The following is a 24,477-nucleotide window of genomic DNA, read 5'->3' on the forward strand; positions in this document are numbered from 1 at the left end:
GTGAGGAGATCTATGGTGCCATGCTATGTGTTTCTCCACTTGTGAGCTGGTTACTATCATGGTAGACAATTGGTAGTTTGTTGTGTTAATATTTCTTTGGCCATATTTCAGTTGGCTAGATGGTCGACGGTAGGAAATGTTATGCTGATCCTTGAGGGTATTCCTCTTTTCTGACTCTTTCTTCCTTGTAGTTACTTAGGTGTCCCTCCAGGAAGAGGAAATTGTCCACTTACAGAACCTCTAAGTTTTGATCTCATCTACACAGACTATCATGGCATGCAACAGATGAAGCAGCACATGGGACTGTCCTTCAGGAAATACAGGTGAGAGCATGAGTCTACCTAGATGCCATGGACCCAGATATTTATTTTTGTCTGCAACTATATCTGGGGCTTCCAGGCTTTTTGACTCTTGACGTCTTACTGACACCTTGACATATCAATGAGATACCTGCCCTCCTGGGGCATCATTTGGCTACTTTGACTATTGACTTAGCCCACATTTCCATCAACTATAATACTTAAAATGACCCTCCATAGTTTCCCATTATGCTTTGATTTATGTTGACACCCCATAAGTAAATAGATCCCTGCACTCCACACCGACATTTGGCCCCTTACAGAGGGTCCACACCATGAACACCCCCCTCCTGCAGGTGCCGTCTGCGTGTGGTGGACACATTTGGGACAGAGCCAGCGTATAACCATGAAGAGTATGCCACACTCCACGGCTACCGCACAAACTGGGGATACTGGAACCTGCACCCCAAACAGTTCATGACAATGTTCCGTGAGTCTGGGAAGATAATTCATTGGGGGGATCAACTGAAGTGATCTGACATCTTGCTAAGCATGCTACATGACATTCATGTGTCTTTTTGTGCTGCCTGATACAATAAGCCAATGTGTATTCTTTTTGTTTTGTGCTGCCATGTCTTAGTTAATAAAGGGGAAGTATCGCTGTCTTAGTTGCCCAACGTTTCTTCATAATGCCATTGGCTCCATTATTTTATGATAACCATTGAACGATAGTTGTCATTTTTGGAAACATCTCACATGTCCTAGTGACATCGGTGGGTTTCTGGATACTGAGATTCCATGGACTGCTAAAACAAAGGGGCAAAAATAAGCATTGTGCCCCTTCATTTTGGTTCATCTTTGCTTGGTTCTTCTTGTAGAGCTAAGTGTGCCTTGTAGAAAGACTATGGACTTTCTATGAACTTGTGCACTGCTTGCTTGGACAACCAAACAGAATTGAATGGCAGGTTGAAGGTCCCATTGACATTTCATTATAACTTGCAAGAAGTATGTAAAAATTCACATATAGTCATATAATTTGGTTCCTGAACCCAAATGCATTGGATAACCTACAGATCTAAAGGTTATAAGTCAATACCAAACATCGTAAAAAACAATGAATATTGTAAGTGGGTAATAAATAAATGGCGGCCGGTTTTATAAAAGTATAAATGACCTTTTAATGAAACTTCCCCTTTGTTGTACTCTTGCATCCCGGCCCCCTTGGAGTCCATTTATCTTCTCTTTATCAGGCACACGCATTGTTTTTCATTATTAGTACCGACAACAATTGTAGCAGCAATTTTAATATCCGGCGCACTACATTATATTAGTGGTAAATGTCACTTAAGGTGAAGCTCATTTAGTGTAATTGGAGGACAGGGAGGTGTGGGGTAGAAGTGAGATTTATGGAAGAGCGCATTCATTTAGTGGGAATTTTGCTTCAGTAAACCCTTTACAACATAATGCGGTCCGTAGACTATCGTATGACCTGAAGATATTGAACAAGTGAGGCTAGTTTCACACAAGCCAAATATGGACTCATTTCTTTGCCCATATTTTGGCCAGCTGGGGGTCTAATGACCCAAAATAACAGCATCATCTGTTGATGTGAAACTAGACCTATAGTTATATTATAAGCAAGGCATACGTTAATGCTGCTGAGCTGGAAGATATTGGGATTGTCCCACCACAGTGGAATTCCAACTATTCCAATGAATCGAGTCCATCAAATCGGGAATTGCTTTCCTCTGGCAAATAAAAGGAGATCCCAAAGCTAATACCTACAAGCTAATACCTTCTTATCGACGTGTTTATATCCAAATACTGGATCTTTGACCCCTTAACAGTTTCTAACAATGTTCTTTAAGACTGGAAATGTCCATATGGGACAACTCCTTTTTTTTTTTTTTTTTTACAATGGGTGGTAAATGAAGCTAGTGCTGCAGTCTTTGCTTTGAAGCTCCTGAGCCCCAATGCAAAATGGGTATCAGGCCTCCCATCTATAATACATAGTTCTATTATAATATATAGTACTATATATATAGCACCAGTCTCCTCATATTGGAAGGAGACACCACTTAGGCCCAGTTGCTGTAGTAGTCTCTACAGGTATACACATATGTTCAGGACAACTGCAGTATACCTCTGACTCTTCCATGCACACACATGCTCAGTTTGGGCAATCATGCATGTGTTGTCAATGGGAAGATGGTGGCAAATCCATGCCAGGAACCTCTGCAGTATCCTAACTCCAGTGCAAAAAGACATGCCAAAATTTTTCTCCCAGCATTTTCTGTCCTGGGAGAGTATGGAGTTCTTCTCACACATTAGGTAGGAGACAGACCTGTGGAAATCAGAGGGGTTTGTCAAAGTTTCTGTTATGTGAATGGGGGTCTTGTGACTGTTGCAGTAGTTCCTCTGTTGGATAGACAATGCAGATAAAGGACATATCCACACCATTATGTACATGCAGGACCTTGGGGTCATCAGTGAATGAAATCACAGCACACTTGCATGGAGCTGGTGCCTCTGATCCTGCATCTTTGACACTCCTTTGTTACTGCACATCCCTTTTGCTAAGTCTGCTTAACCCTGTGTTTGCTGCTTTCCTGCACCATCGTTGCTGCACTGCTGGATTTCTTGTATTGTATTGCACTGTCCATGCATCTCTATGCCTGACTTTGTCCTTTATAGCTCCCACACCTTAGCATAGATGCAAAACACTACATTTTGGCTGTTTCAGCTTTGTGTCCTTGTTCTACAGCTCACACGCCAGATAATTCCTTCATGGGGTTTGTAACAGATGAACTGAACGAAACTGAGCGCCAACAGGTAGCTCAGAACAAGGTCAGAAACATGGCTGTAGTGTATGGAAAGGAAGCTGCTATGTGGAAGGTAAACTATTAATGTCACACCCTTATGTGGATATTATTCCTTATTCATCCTCTTGTCTTCTTTCTGTATATATGACTTGAAATTTGAAGCCCTATGTAAGAGCAAGTATGATAGAGGAGAGAAGCTGAGCTCTGTGATATATAGGGTTATATGATAGAGGAGAGAAGCTGAGCTCTGTGATATATAGGGTTATATGATAGAGGAGAGAAGCTGAGCTCTGTGATATATAGGATTATATGATAGAGGAGAGAAGCTGAGCTCTGTGATATATAGGGTTATATGATAGAGGAGAGAAGCTGAGCTCTGTGATATATAGGGTTATATGATAGAGGAGAGAAGCTGAGCTCTGTTATATATAGGGGTATATGATAGAGGAGAGAAGCTGAGCTCTGTGATATATAGGGTTATATGATAGAGGAGAGAAGCTGAGCTCTGTGATATATAGGGTTATATGATACATGAGAGAAGCTGAGCTCTGTGATATATAGGGTTATATGATAGAGGGGGAGAAGCTGAGCTCTGTGATATATAGGGTTATATGATAGAGGGAGAGAAGCTGAGCTCTGTGATATATAGGGTTATATAATAGAGGGAGAGAAGCTGAGCTCTGTGATATATAGGGTTATATGATAGAGGAGAGAAGCTGAGCTCTGTTATATATAGGGGTATATGATAGAGGAGAGAAGCTGAGCTCTGTGATATATAGGGTTATATGATAGAGGAGAGAAGCTGAGCTCTGTGATATATAGGGTTATATGATACATGAGAGAAGCTGAGCTCTGTGATATATAGGGTTATATGATAGAGGGGGAGAAGCTGAGCTCTGTGATATATAGGGTTATATGATAGAGGGGGAGAAGCTGAGCTCTGTGATATATAGGGTTATATGATAGAGGAGAGAAGCTGAGCTCTGTGATATATAGGGGTATATGATAGAGGGAAAGAAGCTGAACTCTGTGATATATAGGGTTATATGATAGAGGAGAGAGGCTGAGCTCTGTGATATATAGGGTTATAGGATAGAGGAGAGAAGCTGAGCTCTGTGATATATAGGGTTATATGGTAGAGGGAGAGAAGCTGAGGTCTGTGATACATAGAGTTATATGATAGAGGGGAGAAGCTGAGCTCTATGATATATTGGTTTATATGATAGAGGGAGAGAAGCTGAGCTCTGTGATATATAGATGTATATGATAGAGGAGAGAAGCTGAGCTCTGAAAGAGGGAGAAAACGCAGCTTTCCCCCCTCTATCATATTCTGCTCTCAGATAGGGCAGCACAAGTTACCTAAGCCTAATTTGTAATTACCATAAATCATTCTGTCTGCTTGTCGTCTTCATTTTCATTAACCCCAAGGGATTAATTTGCTAATTACACAAATCTGTAAACGAAGATGATTTTTTAAAGTACTAAAATCACACAGATGTGATTTAAAGGGGATGCATCAAATTAAAAAAACAAAAAAAAACAAAAAACCTCTTATCTATGGTTTGAGTCTTTGCAGCCTATAGACATGAGTGGTGCTGTTTCCAGATGATAGTGACCATAGCTAAACATCTAATACAACGCCCCAAAATTTTACTCCCCAATATTTGTTTTCTATCTGTGCTACCAGGGGCTATATTCTGGTACCCCATATATATATACTCTCCAAGACTCTGATATGTTTACCCTATGTAATATACTCTATAGTTGTGCATTCTTGCATATTCGAGAACCCCAGTGAAAATTTCTGGTTAGGTTTGGTTGGTCTAGTATCACCAGCACTCTTCCCCATGTCTGAGATTACTATTCTGTCATATTTACGTCATATCTGCCTCATTGCTTGTTTCCTCCATTTTTGCCCCCCAAATTGCCAGTTTCACGAGTTACTCACACCCCTCTCTCTTTCTCCTATGGATTCTCCCCTGGTGACGTTGCACAGTTGCAGGTATGAATTTATTACTACCCCCCGCACCCGCCTCATAGTCATCTCACATTGTAATGTTAACAGATTGTTGTATCCAGATTGTTGAGCTGATAACCGTTCCATGAAAACTACAACTAATAGGGACAGAGAAATATGGAGAACGTGACGGGAAGAACAGAGCCTGCTTGCAGGAATATTCTGATAATATAATGACATCATCAGGCATCAGAGAAGGGTTGGAGGGGTAAAGGTTCTCTTTAACAAATACACATGCAACAAAATTATTTATTAGGATGTCGATATTTATGGCAGATTTAATTTAGGGACACAAAAATATGGAGAACGTGGAGGAAATTACAGTGACGGAATAAAGGAGTGTTCTGATAATATGATAACATCATAAGATATTAGAGAAGGGTTGGAGAGGGCAATGCTTCTCTGAAACATACAGTGTGCACAAATAATATGTATTAGGATGTCAATATTTATGGGAGATGTAATTTAAAGGGGTTGTCCCATGAAGTAAAGCCTGCAGGACCTTTGCCCCGCCCCACATTGAAGCTGAGGCTGAACGTGGGCGGAACTGGTGGCGGACAGTGCTTCCATTCAGCCTGGGAGCGCCAACCACCACCAACCCCGCCCATCTGACTGCACATAGGCCCGGGTTAACATCTGCATTTTGCATCCCGTTCGGGGAGTCCCCCCCCCAAATGGAAACCTATACTCATTAGAAAGCAATTACCTAAAAAAGCACATGGACCCCATAGACTATAATAGGGTTCATGTGGTTTCCGCACAAAAACATGCAGAGAGAAAATGGATGCTTGCAGTACTTTTCTCTCCGCATGATTCATGCGGATGCCGAGCGGAAACCACATAGACCCCATTACAGTCTATGGGGTCCGTGTGGGTTCTTAGTTAACCACTTTTTAATGCATATAGGTTTCTGTTCAGGGGGTCCCCAAGCAGACTCCCCGAACGGATTACCGAACACAGATGTAAACCAGGCCTTAGCTAACTGCTTTTTAATGTGTATAAGTTTCCGTACTGGGGGTCCCCAATCGGATTAATAGAATACCGAACACAGATGTGAACCAGGCCTCAAATTGAATATGGAGCAGGAAAAATATCCTGCTGACTTTACATTGTGAAATGCCCCTTTAAGAACTCCTTTTCCTCCATTATAGATTGTTCTAGCCAATGTGTATAGAATAAACCTTGAATGCAGATGAATAGCGCCTACGTCTTTACATTAGCACTGACCCTGATGGCGCTGAATGTAGAACAATCTTATGAATTGCTTTGCAAAAAACTATTTCTATTCAGGCCTTACAAATCTATACAGAAAAGTCATTTTTCTTATTGTGCCCAGATAATACCTCGTATACATTCCTGCCTGATAAGAGCCCTTATGAAATAAGCTTAGTGGCATCTGGATCAGTTGACAATAGATTAGTATGACGACAGGAACTTTCGATGGAGGGACAGTTGTCAGAAACCCAGCCATGTCTTCCTTATTGTGGACAGGTTGTCAGGTGGGGCAGCGCATGCACGACAAGATATCTTGGCCACAGTAAGGAAATCGTGGCAGGGTTTCAGAATATGTAAAGGCTCCTGCATTCATGGTCATAACCATCGACAATGGATCAAGACAACGGACTGACAACCACTGAAATTATTAGAAAAATCTTACAATTATGGGAAACCCTTTAAGTATTAGCCCTGATGTTGTAGCGTATTAAACTGAACTAAAACTTGTCTTTCCCATGATATATGAACATTGACTGTTGCTCCAGGTAATGTCACATTCCCATTTTTTAGGGTAAAGAGAAGTTTCTGGCCGTACTACACAGGCACATGGAAGTACACGGGACGGTTTACTTTGAGACCCAGAGGCCCCCTGAAGTTCCTGCATTTGTCAAAAACCATGGTCTGCTGCCGCAGCAGGATCTACAGCAACTCCTGAAGAAGGCTAAGGTGGGACATGTGTTGTAAGGGTGCTGGCAAGGGACAAATAAAGGTCCAGACCCGGCTAAACAAGTGCAAAATGGTATAAAACACTGAATTCGAAAAATAGTATTAGCGCGCCATCATAACAGTGAATTTGTATCATGTCTGATGGTATTGTCCTGCAAAAGTGAAGATGTCCCTACACATAATAGTAATTTCAATTAAAGCTTCTTATTTCTACAGATTATCCTAAGTCTATAGGAGTGTGCCAATACTCAGCTAATACATAATGGAGGAGGATAAAGAATTGGTCATGATGAATTTCAACATAATCGATTCTACCCTCTTATGGCAGATATGCTGCCACTAGGGTTGAGCGATTGGGATTGGAAAAAATCGGATCCCGATCGCGGTCGAGCAAATTTCACGATCGGGATTGGGATCGGCTGGAAAATGATCGAAAATCAGATTTTGAAATCTCAAGATCAGCTCAACCCTAAGGGCTCGTTCACACAGAGTAAACGCGGCACGCAATGTGCCACGTGTACGGGACGTTTGCACTGCGATTTTGACGGTGCATGTTTGCGGTCGCGTTAGCACCGCGTAAATGCGCGTTAACGCGACCGCAAACATGCACCGTCAAAATCGCGGCGCAAACGTTCCGGCACACTGTGTGCCGCGTTTACTCCGTGTGAACGAGCCCTAAAAGTGACTTTTCCCATAGAGAAGCATTGACTAGGGTTGAGCAATCGGGATCGGAAAAGATCGGATCCCGATCGGCGATTGAGCAAATTTCACGATCGGGAACGACTGGAAAATGATCGGAAATCGGATTTTAAAATTGATCCTGAAATCTCAAGATCGGCTCAACCCTGGCTGCCACCTGACTGCAGCTTACTACGCCTATGTCATTGAGAACACATGCATACTTGGATGATCAGAGTGTGCATGTGTATGGTAGAGGCAGTAGGAATTACTGTTTGGCCGAAATTTTTATTTTTGCTTGTTTTACACACTTGAGGTTTTTTTTTTTTTGATCTTCCAATAAGATTTCATATAAGACAAGCTATGTAAATATGGATTACAGCTTCTAAGATAATATTAGTTAGGCATGAAGAAATGGACACCACCAAGCAAAAAGCAAATAACATAGGAAATAGAAAGCCAGCTGGTCTTTACCTTCTGGACCCATTTCGATGGTCAAGGTGGATCACAACTGGTGCATTTTTGGTAGGATCAGAAAGAAGAGACCAGCAGGGACGCTAGGCAGCATTGGAACAGGACTGGTGGGGGATCAGTAAACTGAATATTGCAGGGATTTTTTAAAATACATTTTAACCCATTCTGAGTCATATAGAAATTAATTCCTTGAAGGGATTGACCATTTCAGTGATATGCATTCTTACACAGACAATTCTTGATTCCATTTCAGTCATTTTGGATGTGTAGGAGCATGCCCCATTGACAAGGTGAAGGGTAACACTCACATATTTATTCATTCATACATTTCCAGGAGGAATAATAGAGGAATATCACAATTTAGAGCTATAAAAAGATGTTCCAGAATTGTTATTCCATAGGGAATACAAAGTAGACATGTCAAGACAGGCGACAAATAGATCTTAAAGATGAAATACCCAGCTGGCAGCTCGCTGGCTTATGCAGTGTATATCAGGGTGGTATCTTATTGATGGAAAAGCTTTTCTAATCTATAGATTTTCTGAGACAGTGGCCATTTATATAAGATGACAATCAACCGGTTATTTTCTTGGACATATTGGCATTAATGTTGATGGATTCATTGGTGGAGGACGTAGTCAGAATCACATTATACACTTACACTCTTCATCATTCTGACAAATCGCTGCCTCATTTACTCCAGATTAATAGTCTTGGCCACTTTATAGCCCATTTACACATATTAATACCAAATGGACTCTAGGTCATTGAGTTTTCTCACATTATTACCGGACCATCCCAATACACACTGGAATATGCCTTATCTGGGCAGTCAGACAACTACATAAGTAGTGGCCTCAGTCTTGTGCACTGAAGCATAGACAGCATTGGATATTGAATGCTTTTTACTTTAAAGGTGTTGTTCGGGAATTCTAGTAAACTCAGGGGTGGGTGTAGAACAAAAAAATCATAGTCACCCATCCCTGATGCTCCATTGTGCCCTCTCCGCTCCTTCCCGATCTCTTTTCCTTCCCATCCCGGGAATCGCCTGTGCGGAGTCGCATATGACCACTGAGACCAATCACTGGAGAGAGGCCGGTGACATCATTCACATACATCACCGATTCCTTTCTAGCGACCGCTGAGGCCACTGATTGGTTTCATTGGACATGTCAGCCTCTCCGATCTGGTGAGTCCCAGCATGGGGAGAAAAGGGGAATGGGACTGTACAGGGAGTGCTGGGGATAGGTCAGTTTGACTTTTTTTTTTTGTTCTATACCCATCCAGGTCCCCCCTGAGTTTTCTATAATTCCTATACATTCCCTTTAGATATACATAAAAACTAAGGTGGAAGGGGAGCTGGGGGGAGTAGCTGTCAGCCAAAGTGCCGGCATTTCACTAGGCTATTTAATCACATCCTAATCGGTGGTAAACACTGCTGTTACTTCATAGTTTGTTTCAGACCATGAGCAATGCTCACCCTCCATACAGGGAACTATAATAAATAGACAAGGGCCACAAAACTATAAAACAGTGTAGAACACTGTCAGGGCTCCTAGAAACCTATCTATAAAACATAGTGTAGAACACTGTCAGGTCTCCCAGGAGCCTATCTATAAAACATAGTGTAGAACACTGTCAGAGCTCCTAGGAACCTATCTATAAAACATAGTGTATAACACTGTCAGGGCTCCTAGGAACCTATCTATAAAACATAGTGTAGAACACTGTCAGGGCTCCTAGGAACCTATCTATAAAACATAGTGTAGAACACTGTCAGGGCTCCTAGGAACCTATCTATAAAACATAGTGTAGAACACTGTCAGGGCTCCTAGGAACCTATCTATCAAACATAGTGTAGAACACTGTCAGGGCTCCTAGGAACCTATCTATAAAACATAGTGTAGAACACTGTCAGGTCTCCTAGGAACCTATCTATAAAACATAGTGTAGAACACTGTCAGGGCTGCTAGGAACCTATCTATAAAACATAGTGTAGAACACTGTCAGGGCTCCTAGGAACCTATCTATAAAACATAGTGTAGAACACTCTTAGGGCTCCTAGGAACCTATCTATAAAACATAGTGTATAACACTGTCAGGGCTCCTAGGAACCTATCTATAAAACATAGTGTAGAACACTGTCAGGGCTCCTAGGAACCTATCTATAAAACATAGTGTAGAACACTGTCAGGGCTCCTAGGAACCTATCTATAAAACATAGTGTAGAACACTGTCAGGGCTCCTAGAAACCTATCTATAAAACATAGTGTAGAACACTGTCAGGTCTCCCAGGAGCCTATCTATAAAACATAGTGTAGAACACTGTCAGGGCTCCTAGGAACCTATCTATAAAACATAGTGTAGAACACTGTCAGGGCTCCTAGGAACCTATCTATCAAACATAGTGTAGAACACTGTCAGGGCTCCTAGGAACCTATCTATAAAACATAGTGTAGAACACTGTCAGGTCTCCTAGGAACCTATCTATAAAACATAGTGTAGAACACTGTCAGAGCTCCTAGGAACCTATCTATAAAACATAGTGTAGAACACTGTCAGGGCTCCTAGGAACCTATATATAAAACATAGTGTAGAACACTGTCAGGGCTGCTAGGAACCTATCTATAAAACATAGTGTAGAACACTGTCAGGGCTCCTAGGAACCTATCTATAAAACATAGTGTAGAACACTCTTAGGGCTCCTAGGAACCTATCTATAAAACATAGTGTATAACACTGTCAGGGCTCCTAGGAACCTATCTATAAAACATAGTGTAGAACACTGTCAGGGCTCCTAGGAACCTATCTATAAAACATAGTGTAGAACACTGTCAGGGCTCCTAGGAACCTATCTATAAAACATAGTGTATAACACTGTCAGGGCTCCTAGGAACCCATCTATAAAACATAGTGTAGAACACTATCTATTCAATTTCTAACTCTCTAAGGCGAACACAGCCAAACTTATGTCAGAGTCACTACTAAGGCCTGTGATTGTGTCACCAGCGGTCACCTGGGCACATTGTGTGACATGTCGCTCAGCATGCCCAGATTACCACTGAGCCCAGTGACACACCTCAGCTCTGAGCCCCGGCCACTGACGTCACAGAAGACTGCCAGAATGCTTTGAGGAGGCCCATAAGAGGAGATAAGTAGGAAGGTAAATAACGAAGGGTTTTCTTATATCTTTTTCACCTCCCCTGAGCCTCCACCTATTAAATTCTGGGGTCTGAAATCAGAAATGACTCTCCATTTGTTCGGTTTTGTAATAAAACCCACAAATTTGTAATATTTGAATCACGCCCGACTCATTACGAACCAATCTCTACTACCGATCAAGCTTTACTATGCACAAAATATAAAAATGTGCAAAATGACTTTAATTCCAACTATGAAATCAGATCTAGTAGAATAAAATATACAAAGAAGCAGACAAAATGGAAACGGACTTACTTCTTTCCTTATTTTTAATGTATTTGTATATATTGCGTTATACGTCTCACTACTGTAGCACTGGACGGAAATTTAATTTGATCTGCAGTTATTTTTGTGCATTTGTATATTTCACGTGAGTTAGAATGCTGCTGGGTAATTTTCCTCCCATGTATCTGCTGATGCAGCAGTCGAGGATTGTAATTTCTTTTCTCTGAGTCGTCCTATTTAGTATTAAGTTATTTCATAAATGCTAAGTTTCATGCCAGGTTTTTTATGGTCAGTGAAGTTAATATTTCATGCTTTCGTAGAACTGTGGATGGAAATTAAGCTTTTAATATTTAGGTTTGCATTGGTATTTTATAATAACTAAACGTAAGAAAACTAGCGTAGGGTGAAAATTGGGGGTGGGGAGACATGGAGAAATTCTATTGTAGCAGTCTACTTATTTTTATTCCCTCCCTTATTTCTATATTATTGGTTCAGTGGGTTTGTGTAAGGGTTAAACTTTCTAATTGTGTTATTCTGCAGATATAATGCCCAGCTCTTCCAGACATGACTGGCTTCTTAGCTTATCTTATTTACTGAAGCCGAACTCAGTTTTTCAATGTATTCCTATGAGAGCCTTGTCCTGAGTTCCATAGGAATACATTAAAAGCCTGCGTTCTGGTTCAGTAAATAAGACAGCAGCTCAGAAAACGGTCAAGTGGGGCGAGGTGGATCACTGTATCTGCCAAATAACAAAAGTAATAACATTAACCCTTACACCACCACACTTAATACCCAATGTAATGAGGTGGGCGTTAATAAAAATTTACCTCCTACTTTAACTTTTGCATACACCAGGTGCCCTTTTCTGAGGTTGACTGTGCACCATATTATTAGGACCATCAAGTCTCCTCTTGTATGTCCAGTTTTTTAAAGCAACTGTTGTCTGATCTCTCACTGTATTGCATAGACACTCGCCGTGCACTCCACTGCCAAGAACAACTCCACCCATCTGCCATATCTCTTTTCCTTGTCCTGACCAGGGGTCTGATACATAATGTGAGCACACCCTATTGGTGAAATTGGTTATCTCAAACCAACTATAAGCAGAATGGTAGTACAGGCCAAGGAAGATGACCTATAAGGGTTGATGATGCAACAGAGAAATATGGCTGGCGGGGACATGAGGTGTGGTGCAAACAAAACCCAACTTTACTCAGGCACATAGGCTTGGTGGTTAGGGATGTATACACAGATCAGTGCTTTATGGTTACAGTCTCTTAGTTTCTGTTGGACTCTTTCGTGGTCCCTTGAGTAGAGACTCTCCACCATCTGGCAGCTTCGGGCTTTTCTCATGTTGCCCCACAGATAGTCACATCCAAAGCCTTGCAATTCATGGCTTCACCCTGCCTGCACTGAGTAAGTGATGTCACTTGTCCTATATCCCAGGTCCGTAGTTATAGCAACGCTGTATAAGCAATGAAAGGAATAAGGTCACCTAGCAGGCAAAGAAAGCAGAATTTCTAAAGCAATATATTTAGGAAAAGTCTTCAATTTACATAAGTTACCAGTATAGATAGGACAGCGCTGTTCTCTGTGTAGTGGGGGAACTGAGTCGCTGCAGTTTAGCAGCCATTCAGTTACTTGATTTGCAGTACCTGGTCTGGCCACTACACAGAGAACGGAGCTGTCTGCTTCCTGCTCCGTTCTCTGCATATCAGAATAGGTCATACATATTTTTTGCTTGTAAAACTCCTTTAAGATAAGAGTACAACTACCCCCTCTGACTACAGAAAGGGTGTATTCGTAGTCTGTAACCAATATGTATTGGTCTCATATACCTCAGTATATTTTTTATTGAAATTACTCACATAGTTGATTATTTTTTTCTTATTTTCAATGTATTGAATGCAAAAATTGTGCACAGAGAAGAATAGGAGATCAAGGGCATGGAAATAAGATAGCTGTCTTTTTGGATTATTTCTTACATGTACATAGACAAGCTCTTTTTTACTTGCTGCCATTTGGTGTTGCAGAGAAATAAGTTTGTCTATCTGGTAGATAACACTCCAGAGGACGTACACGTGAGATTGGCTTGATATAAACAGCTGGCTGCCTTTGTGCGCTGCCTGAATACGTAAAGACAGCAGTTTATCTTTCCTCGGGATTAATACATGCAGACAGAATTATTCCAAGAGGTTATTTTTATAACAAGTCAAGAGACTCTTCCACTGTATTCAAGACAGTATAAAAGATCCCCAAGCGACTATTACCAGCGCAGGAGAATATTGGGCATTTGTTGACATGATTAAACAATATTAAAATGATATGAAAGATCCTGAGCTGTGCCGTGGTCTAAGTACATTGTAGTACCTGAAAGGATGGGTAATATTACATAATGTAGCCTATGACAAGTAGCCTATACAAGTATTATTCACGACACTTTGTACAGTATATTGTCAATGCATCTCTTTGGTTATTGTTACATCAACATCAAGTTTATGAAGATGCCTTTGGTGGGGCTGAGGAAGGCCATGAGCACCAGGCAATATAATATAAGACCTGCTCGATAAATCTGGACACCATTTCCAGGCTTTTAATATTGGTGCCCTATCTTTGGAATTGGTGCGACTAGTCTGACACCTGGCAACCACACCGATCAGCTGATATAGGGAGTTACTGGCACCAGATCTACACAGTAGATAGAGACCATAGCAGGAGGCTCTGTCCACTGTTCAGTGGTTAACCCAGTAGTAACCCAATACACAGTGCATGTAGTCTACTGCTTCCAGCTCTGTCCACCATGTAGTTCCAGCACCAGTGACGTAACTAGGAATGGCGGGGCCCCGTGGCGAACTGTAGACAAAGACCCCAAGTATTATGAAAGTGGATGTGGGGTTCGTGGGCCTTGCAACCTTGCTTACCAATCCTGGCTCTTCATCACAGCCTCCGCAGAAGGGTAAGTGCTGGTGGCCATGAGCGGGAGCCAGGATCAGTAAGTAAATAGAGTTACTCCAGCAAGTAACAGCTAGAGATGAGCGAGTACTGTTCGGATCAGACGCTCCATAGAAATGAATGGAGGCACCTGGTACTTCTGCTTTGACGGCGGCCGGCCACTTAACCCCCCGCGTGCCGGCTACGTCCATTCATTTCTATGCGAGCGTGCTGTTCGGATCGGCTGATCCGAACAGTACTCGCTCATCTCTAGTAACAGCCTATTAAAAAAAAAAAAAATCTGCAGTGGTAGCTGGTTCCACCGGGCCCCCTAATATCCTAGGCCCTGTGGCAGCCACTACCGCTGCTACACCGATAGTTACACCTGTATCCAGCACTGTCTACTGCTGAGAACAGCTGATCAGTGTATGTGCTGGGTGTTAGACCCCACTGATCTGAAGCTGATGCCCTAAGCATAGGTCATCAAAAGCTTAGAAAGCCCCTTTAATAAATGAAGGTACTGACTATTTAAAGGGGTTTTCCAGCCCCAAATGCATTTTTTCATAAGAATAGGTGATTGGTATCTGCGCCGTTAGAGTCTGACCCGGTTGCCGCATGGATCTGTTGATCCAGATCAGTGGCAGTGGCATTTGGCTGCTGTTTAAGCAGTAGGTGGGGAGCAGCTGTTCCCTGCTGCCACTGCTATAGAATAAATGTCGGACCCCCACAGATTAGATACTGATGTCTTATACTGTGGATAGGTCTTCAGTATCCAAAATGCATGTGTAACCCTTTAACATCATCACAGTAGAACACAGACTAGGAATAAGGATAGAGGAAAATGGGGAAAAAAAACAACAAGAATAACATTAAGGATTTATTAGTTTTTTAGACAGATTGCAGGTAATGGAAAGAAACTCACCTATTAGTGTTGTACTAACATAGACACAACTCTATGAAGAGTGTGTAGGAGATGTATCGGACAGGCTGCCTCCCGCCGCTACCTCTCCGGAGGATCTATACTTGGTAGATGAAGAGTACGCATGAAAGTAGAAAAGTGCAGTCCAGGGGTCGCACATCAGGCTGGAAAAATGCTTGGTCAGAAACAAGATGTACATTATTAAAGCTAAAACAACACATCTTATATCCCTCTACCAAGAAACAATCTTGTCGGCTGAACCTACCGAAGAACGTTCAGAATTACTGATGTGTGTATGAGATCAGCTCACAAAGTAGATGTCTATACACAAAGTGAATTGTTAGATGTATTTGTCTGTTCCTTTATAGCCTCTCATTAACGACTTAGTTTTGTTTTTCTGTTTTCCAGCTGTTTATAGGTTTTGGCTTCCCCTATGAAGGTCCAGCCCCATTGGAAGCAGTTGCCAACGGTTGTGTGTTCCTGCAACCTCGCTTCAACCCCCCACATAGTTCCCTGAACCATGAGTTCTTCCGTGGTAAACCAACCTCCAGAGAGGTATGAGGCTATGACGTTTAATGAAGATGGATCAGGATCTAATAATGGCCAATTATTTCACCAATCTATGTAATCTGACGGGGAATTTTACAAAATGATCATGGCCTATCGTAAAAGATTTTGTATTGATTTAACCACAAGTCGAAAATTGTGTTTTGCACAGCAGGCCTGGGGAATTAATCATAGCCACTGCCGAAAATGATAATTACCTCCATTAATTAGACAAGACTTCCCACTGAGTTCTGATGAACGGAGGTGTCAGTCCGTGGCTGTCAGGGAACCGGCAAGATTCACACAGATGTAGACTCATTTTATCTCGAATATTGGAATCAGTGAAGGGGGAAACATTAAAAACCAAAGAGGCTGTAATTGTCGTGAGGGAATATTAGGAATTTAGAAATGTTAACCCATGATAGAAATGGGCCTGCCCAACATTGTTTTTCCTTACAATGACCATTACTATTGCCAACCACCAGTTAGTGGTCAACCATTGGTATATAAAAGCCATACAAGATTTTATGTCTTCAACTAATGGTTCTGATGTTGAGGGGATCTCAGAACCACTCAAGCCATACCTGAAAGCCCAGCGGGACCATTGATATAACCTATCATGGCCTGAATACTTATCAACCACCATTCTCGTGACCCTGGTTACTGCTGTGATAAATCTAGCTTTGGTTTTACCACTTTGGATTCACTTTTTAGCAAACAGGGAGTTACTAGGAAATACTGGGTCCAAGAATTTACCAGCACATTGTAAAAGTTAAGGTATCCCCACACAATGTTGACCAAACTTGCCCATTGTTTAGGGATTGGCTGGTTATCTAACGTGTATGGGAATGTCCTGATTCAACATGCTCTATTTTTTTGTTTCCAAGGGGGATAAGCAGCCGCCAGAGGTGTCTGGCAGTGGCTTACATCACTCTCCCAGCTGATACCATATGCATATGCCACTAAACCAAGTGGGCTTGGTTCCACCATGTCACAGCCAACTGACTAGACACTAGCAGTTCTCATGTCGAGAACCTGAGTCTGCAGCCTGCATTGCAGGCAAACATTATGTAGACTACACCCCAAAACTAATCCAAACTTCAAGCCAGACCCCAAATTGAATTCAGACAAGACCCCTTAATCAATTCAGACCCGAAACTAAATACCTTAGACCAGTCTCTAAAATGGATTCAGACCCCAAAATATATTAAAGCACCAGAGTCCAAAATTAATAAAAACCCTGACTTCTGACGAAATTAGATTATTTCAGGTCCCAGAACAGCCCCCTCCATTAATATATCACAGAGGTGAACTATAGAAAGGCACCCCACCTAAATAAAAGATACCCAACCCAGGTATCTTTGGTTATGTACCCCCTAATTAAAATTGCAGAACATGCCCCCCCATTTGTAGACCAAAAATTCCCATATTTGGCCCCTCATTTCAAATAAAAAAATCCCCATATTTGGCCCCCGTAATGTACACAACCCCCTTTTTTTTGGCCCCCACACATAACATGACCCCCTTTTTTGGCCCCTCCCCAGTATATCACCACCTTTTTAATCCCCCCACAGTATATGGCCCACTTTTTTGCTCGCTCATGCAATATGACCGTCTTCTAAAATTTCCCCACTGTGGGACTATTAAAGGATTATCTTATCTTATCTTTTATCCCCCCAGTATATAACATCCTTTTTTGCCATCCCCCATATATATCATCTACTTTTGTGCCCCCAAATATCACCTTCGTTTTTTGCCCCCCACAGTATATGATCCCCTTTTTTGCCGCCCCCACAGCATATGGCACCCCTTCCCCCCCTTCTGTAGCATATGACCTTCTTTTTATTGGTCCCCTACAGTATAAGACCCACTTTTTTATGGTCCCCCAACAGTATATGACCCCATTTTTCTGTAGTGTACGACTGGGGGGCGGTATTTCTTTTTGTAATCGTCTGCCATTTCTTGTATTACTGCAGATACATTTTACTCATCTGTCCACGCTCTTGTGCAGGCCAACTCTGCTGCCGCCTCCAGGGTGCGCTGTAGCAGACATTGAAGGACACCAGGACGCTCGACATATTTTTGGTTTCTTTCAGTATTGTTATGTAAGTGCAGCGCTGCCTAGAGGTTGCAGCAGAGACTGGCCCACACAGGAGGGCGGTTGGGTGAGTAAAAAGTATCAGCCCCTACCTATTGCAATGCTACATTAAGTAGTGGCCAATTAGAAAAGGAATGTCATCCCCATGGAACATGTGCCCCACTTCTGAGTCTTCAGGCCCCAGACTAACCCCCTCCATTTATGTAGCACTCCTTGCTTCTGAGCCCTCATCATTCCAAGGTGCTGCTGAGTGAAATGTTCAGGTGCTGGTGGGCGTCAGGACCTAATGTGGTGGTGCACGGACATGAAGACAGGCAAATATTGGTAAAAAATACCAGATATCATTAAGGCAAATTACATACAATAGATCAAAACTGCGCCCCCTAGAGTCCTCAGCCAGCGTAACATTTACCAGAGCTCCTATCTGTTCTTTCCAGAGAACCATCGATTGAAAGTCTTCATGTTCTTCTACAGGTCTCATCTCAACATCCTTACATGGAGATGACCATTGGGAGGCCTCATGTCATGACGGTGGACTACAATGACACGAGGGAGTTTGAGGCAGCTATCAAAGCCATCATGAGGGGCAAGGTATTGTAAAGGGAAGATAGCAACTTGAATATACCCTATGGAGTGCAGAATACTTCTCTTTTATGTAATTGGGTTGTGACCCTATTATCACACCCTAAAAAACTGTAGTAACTAAGGGTCGATTCACATAGCGACTGATCCAGACAAAATCTCCATTGTTTGCTAGTACTTTCTTCCCTGCATTATCCGTATCCTGTTTGTAAAGATTTTAAATCTGTGTTTTGTGACTTTACCAGCGGTTTGTTATTTCCTAGTGTTTTCTTTCTGGAGGGAACCTCAATATTAGTGAATATTATAAGATACATTTATATGTGTTTGGATGTTTGTTCCTCAATCACGCAAAAACCGCTAAACTGATTTGGCTCAAATTACCCACAAACATAGTTCATACCCAGGATTGAATGATAGGCTACTTTTGGTCACAATCACGCACATACGTTCTTATCAGGAGCCACACAAAACCACAACTCATACCACCAGCTCTGCAATCTCACACACTTCTTACCATACCAACCCACACGCTCCCTATTGGACTCTCCACACTACCCCTAACCCCACCCACCAAACCTATTTACATATACTTTCAAACGTACCTCATCCACACTGCGGACCTCCCATATTGCCCGACCACCAGGACAATCACGATCCGCCATACTGCCCAGCAAGGCACTACACTGGATCTCCATGAGCAGCCGCACCTTGCCCACATACAGAGGGTCTGCCAAGACGCCACCACTTCGCCCCTCCACCCTAGGCTGCAGCGCCCCACATCCTCGCCAGGCCGCCACTGTCCCGACACCGTTCGGCCTGACTGCTCTGCCGCCTTCCGGACCCCCAGCTTCCCGACGTCTCCACGCACAGGAGACTGGTAAGTGCAGAACCCATGCTTCCATTGCTACCGTCACTCCGCATGCAACCTCCCTACTTCTATTCTCTGGGCTCCTACTACGTACCTTGCGCACCGGCATTATAGTAACCCCACCGGCGCACTGCCATGGACCGTCTCAGCCCCGGCCCCCGCACTAACCTCACACACTGTTCACAACCTGCAGCCGCCAAGAACTGACATGCCGGGGAGCCTTCGCAAGGCACCCGGCTCTCATAGCAAGCTCACGCCGGCCTCTCAGCTTATTCCAGATCCCGGCGTCACGTTGCTATGGCAGCCGGCAGCCTTGCAGACGCTTCCTGCCCTGTCAGTCTTTGCCTGCTATTGCAAGCTATGCTACATAGCCTGCAACAGCAGCAACAGGATTATGCAATCCATTACCATTATAATGCATTGCATTATTGATCACACCCCCTGGGGTTCAAGACCCCGAGGAGGTGTAAACAAATTCACAAACCACATTTCAACCACACAAATCAAAGAAAAAAAAAACACATACCTGTATAAAAGTGCTTCAATACTGAGAAACACATACAGTCCTATGAAAAAGTTTGGGCACCCCTATTAATCTTAATCATTTTTAGTTCTAAATATTTTGGTATTTGCAACAGCCATTTCAGTTTGATATATCTAATAACTGATGGACACAGTAATATTTCAGGATTGAAATGAGGTTTATTGTACTAACAGAAAATGCGCAATATGCATTAAACCAAAATTTGACCGGTGCAAAAGTATGGGCACCTCAACAGAAAAGTGACATTAATATTTAGTAGATCCTCCTTTTGCAAAGATAACAGCCTCTAGTCGCTTCCTGTAGCTTTTAATCAGTTCCTGGATCCTGGATAAAGGTATTTTGGACAAACAATTCAAGTTAAGTTTGATGGTCGCCGAGCATGGACAGCCCGCTTCAAATCATCCCACAGATGTTCAATGATATTCAGGTCTGGGGACTGGGATGGCCATTCCAGAACATTGTAATTGTTCCTCTGCATGAATGCCTGAGGATTTGGAGCGGTGTTTTGGATCATTGTCTTGCTGAAATATCCATCCCCGGCGTAACTTCAACTTCGTCACTGATTCTTGAACATTATTCTCAAGAATCTGCTGATACTGAGTGGAATCCATGCGACCCTCAACTTTAACAAGATTCCCGATGCCGGCATTGGCCACACAGCCCCAAAGCATGATGGAACCTCCACCAAATTTTACAGTGGGTAGCATGTGTTTTTCTTGGAATGCTGTTTCTTTTTGGACGCCATGCATAACGCCTTTTTTTTATAACCAAACAACTCAATTTTTGTTTCCAAAATGAAGCTGCCTTGTCCAAATGTGCTTTTTCATACCTCAGGCAACTCTATTTGTGGCGTACGTGCAGAAACGGCTTCCTTCTCATCACTCTCCCATACATCTTCTATTTGTGCAAAGTGCGCTGTATTGTTGACCGATGCACAGTGACACCATCTGCAGCAAGATGATGCTGCAGCTCTTTGGAGATGGTCTGTGGATTGTCCTTGACTGTTCTCACCATTCTTCTTCTCTGCCTTTCTGATATTTTTCTTGACCTGCCACTTCTGGGCTTAACAAGAACTGTCCCTGTGGTCTTCCATTTCCTTACTATGTTCCTCACAGTGGAAACTGACAGGTTAAATCTCTGAGACAACGTTTTGTATCCTTCCCCTGAACAACTATGTTGAACAATCTTTGTTTTCAGATCATTTGAGAGCGGGCTGTCCATGTTCGGCGACCATCAAACTTAACTGAACTTGAATTGTTTTGTAGAAAGAAATGGTCCAAAATACCTTCATTCAGGATCCAGGAACTGATTAAAAGCTACAGGAAGCGACTAGAGGCTGTTATCTTTGCAAAAGGAGGATCTACTAAATATTAATGTCACTTTTCTGTTGAGGTGCCCATATTTTTGCATCGGTCAAATTTTGGTTTAATGCATATTGCGCATTTTCTGTTAGTACAATAAACCTCATTTCAATCCTGAAATATTACTGTGTCCATCAGTTATTAGATATATCAAACTGAAATGACTGCTGCAAACACCAAAATATTTAGAACTAAAAATGATTAAGATTAATAGGGGTGCCCAAACTTTTTCATAGGACTGTATATATATATATATATATATATATTCATTCAGAGGAATAATGTGTAATAATGATACACTGTACATAAAAGCATAATTGTCACATAATCCATTGTACAAAATATGAGACTAAGCATGGCTGTCACATGATACATTGTTTATAATCTAGATTGAACATGATTGTTACATGATACATCATCGATAATGTTGGCATGACATGATTGTCACATTGTATTGTATTATCAACAATCTAGATTGGACATGATTTTCACATTACATAGTCAATAATATAGATTGGATAGAATTGTCACATGATACATTGTTGATATTCACAGACTGGAAATGATTATCATGTGATGCATTGTCAATAATCTAGATTATAAATTGTTCTCACGTGACATATTTTTTATCACAGATTAGGCATCGTAAAATTTGATACACTTCCAATAATCTAGATTGAACATGAATGATACATGACACATCATTGATAATCTAGATTAGACATAATTGTCACATGATGTATTGCCGATAATCTAGATGGGACATGATTGATACATGATACATCATTAATAATGTAGGTAGGACATGATTATCATGTGATGATATAGTATCGATATTGTATATTAGACACAATTGTCACATGGTACATTGTTGATACTCACAGACTGGACATGACAAACTAGAAAGGTTGTTGTTGATGTAAAAATGTACATGATTGTCACTTCATAATCTTAGATTATCACATGATAAACTGTGGGTAATCTACAACTGGACATGAATGTCACATGATATATTGTTAATAATCTAGATTTGATCTGATTAATACTTGATAATGTATCATGTATTAATCATATCAAATTATCACGTTTAGCATGTGATTTATTGTTGATAATCTAGATTAGACAAGGTTGTCACATAATTGTTGATAATCACAGACTAGATATGTTGCCACTTGATGCACTATTGATAATCTAAAACAATATTGTTTTCAGATAATAATTTATGTACATGATTGTCCATAATCTAGATTGGAGCTGATTGTCACATGGTTCAATGTCCATAATCTAGAATGGACATGATTGTCACATGATACATTGTTAATAATCTACATAGGGGATGATTGTTACATGATACATTGTTGATCATCTAGATTGGATTTAATTGTCACATGATGTATTGTTGATAATATAGATTAGACAAAATTGTCACATGATACATTTTTGATAATCCCAGAATGGACATGATATTCTAGAAAGGTTGTTGATAATCTAAAACTGGACATAATTGTCTCTTGGTACACTGTTGATAATCTAAATTGAACATGATTGTTACATGATACATTGTTTATAATATACAGTAGATTGAACATGATTGTTACATGATACATTGTTGATAATGTAGCCACGACATGATTGCCACGTATTGTTGATAATCTAGAATAGACATAATTGCCATCTGATATATAGTGCATGATCACTGATTGGACATGATAATCTGTGAGGGTTATTGATCATATAAAACTGGACATCATTTTCACTTGATACATTGTAACTAATAAGACAATATGATTGTCACATGATAAATTGTTTACAATCTAAAACTGGACATGATTGTTATATGACAACCAAAAATGGATAAAATTGTCACACAACATATTAATAATAATCTAGATGGGAGATGATTGTCACATGATACAGTGTTGATAATCTAGATTGGATTTTATTGAAAAATGATATGATATTGATCATGCAGATAGGACATGATTGTTATATGATACATTTTCGATAATCTATATTGGACATGATTGTCATGTACGTATTGTCAATAATCTAGATCAGACAAGATTCTCTCATGATACATTGTTAATGATAATCACAAACTGGACATCTAGACAGGTTGTTGATAATCTAAAACTGGTCATGATTGGCATTAGATAAATTGTTTGTAATTATTGATAATCTAGATTGGATTTGATTGATAAATTATATGATATCGATAATGCAGATAGGACATGATTGTTATATAATACATTTTTGATAATCTAGATTGGACCTGATTGTCACATGGTACATTATTGACAAAACTGGATAAAATTGTCTCATGACACAGTAATAATAATCTAGATTGGTAGATTGTTGATAATCTAGATCGGATTTGATTGATAAATGATACATTGTTGATAATGCAGATAGGACACGATTGTCAAGTGATGTATTGTTGATCATATTGATTAGACAAGATTGTCACATGATACATTTTGTTGATAATCACAGACTGCACAGGATAATCTAGACAAATTGTTGATAATCTGAAACTGGAGATGATTTTCACTTGATACATTCTCAATAATCTAAGATGTTGCATATCACATGATAAATAATAAAGTAATCCCTCACATGGCTTTATGACTGGAAGAATAAAAAGGTTATGGTTTTAGGAAGGTGGGGAGCTTGCAACAATTGCATGACTATTGCAGAAATGTTCCCCAGATGCATACACATTTAAGGCTCTTTTTCCATTGTATCTGCTTATAAGACGTCACATAATAAGAACCAAATGTCTGTGTGTACACCCTTATCCAGAAGCTGTCAGCCTATTTGCGAGCTATAGTCAGATGTAGCTGGCGGCAATGAGCCGTGACACTGCATTGGACTTACGGATGAGTAGAATTTGGCCAAACTGGTTTTAAGGACATATTACATGACAACGCTTTAGAATAGACTGGTTGTTAGGTAGTGTGTCCATAGCAAT

At 41.1% G+C, this 24,477-nt stretch overlaps 1 protein-coding gene across 1 annotated transcript in view; it reads left to right on the top strand.

Moving 5' to 3' along the window:
- The window catches only part of MGAT5B (alpha-1,6-mannosylglycoprotein 6-beta-N-acetylglucosaminyltransferase B), a 69,713-nt gene that overhangs the window by 36,344 nt on the left and 8,892 nt on the right, over positions 1-24,477 (top strand). The window contains exons 10-16 of the mRNA XM_075277419.1: positions 192-323; positions 656-789; positions 3,064-3,194; positions 5,118-5,123; positions 6,924-7,079; positions 15,916-16,062; positions 18,626-18,742. Coding sequence (XP_075133520.1) covers positions 192-323; positions 656-789; positions 3,064-3,194; positions 5,118-5,123; positions 6,924-7,079; positions 15,916-16,062; positions 18,626-18,742 — 823 coding nt within the window. The remainder of the gene's footprint in view (positions 1-191; positions 324-655; positions 790-3,063; positions 3,195-5,117; positions 5,124-6,923; positions 7,080-15,915; positions 16,063-18,625; positions 18,743-24,477) is intronic.

Source organism: Leptodactylus fuscus, chromosome 6 (assembly GCF_031893055.1).
Source record: "Leptodactylus fuscus isolate aLepFus1 chromosome 6, aLepFus1.hap2, whole genome shotgun sequence".
Classification (NCBI taxonomy): domain Eukaryota; kingdom Metazoa; phylum Chordata; class Amphibia; order Anura; family Leptodactylidae; genus Leptodactylus; species Leptodactylus fuscus.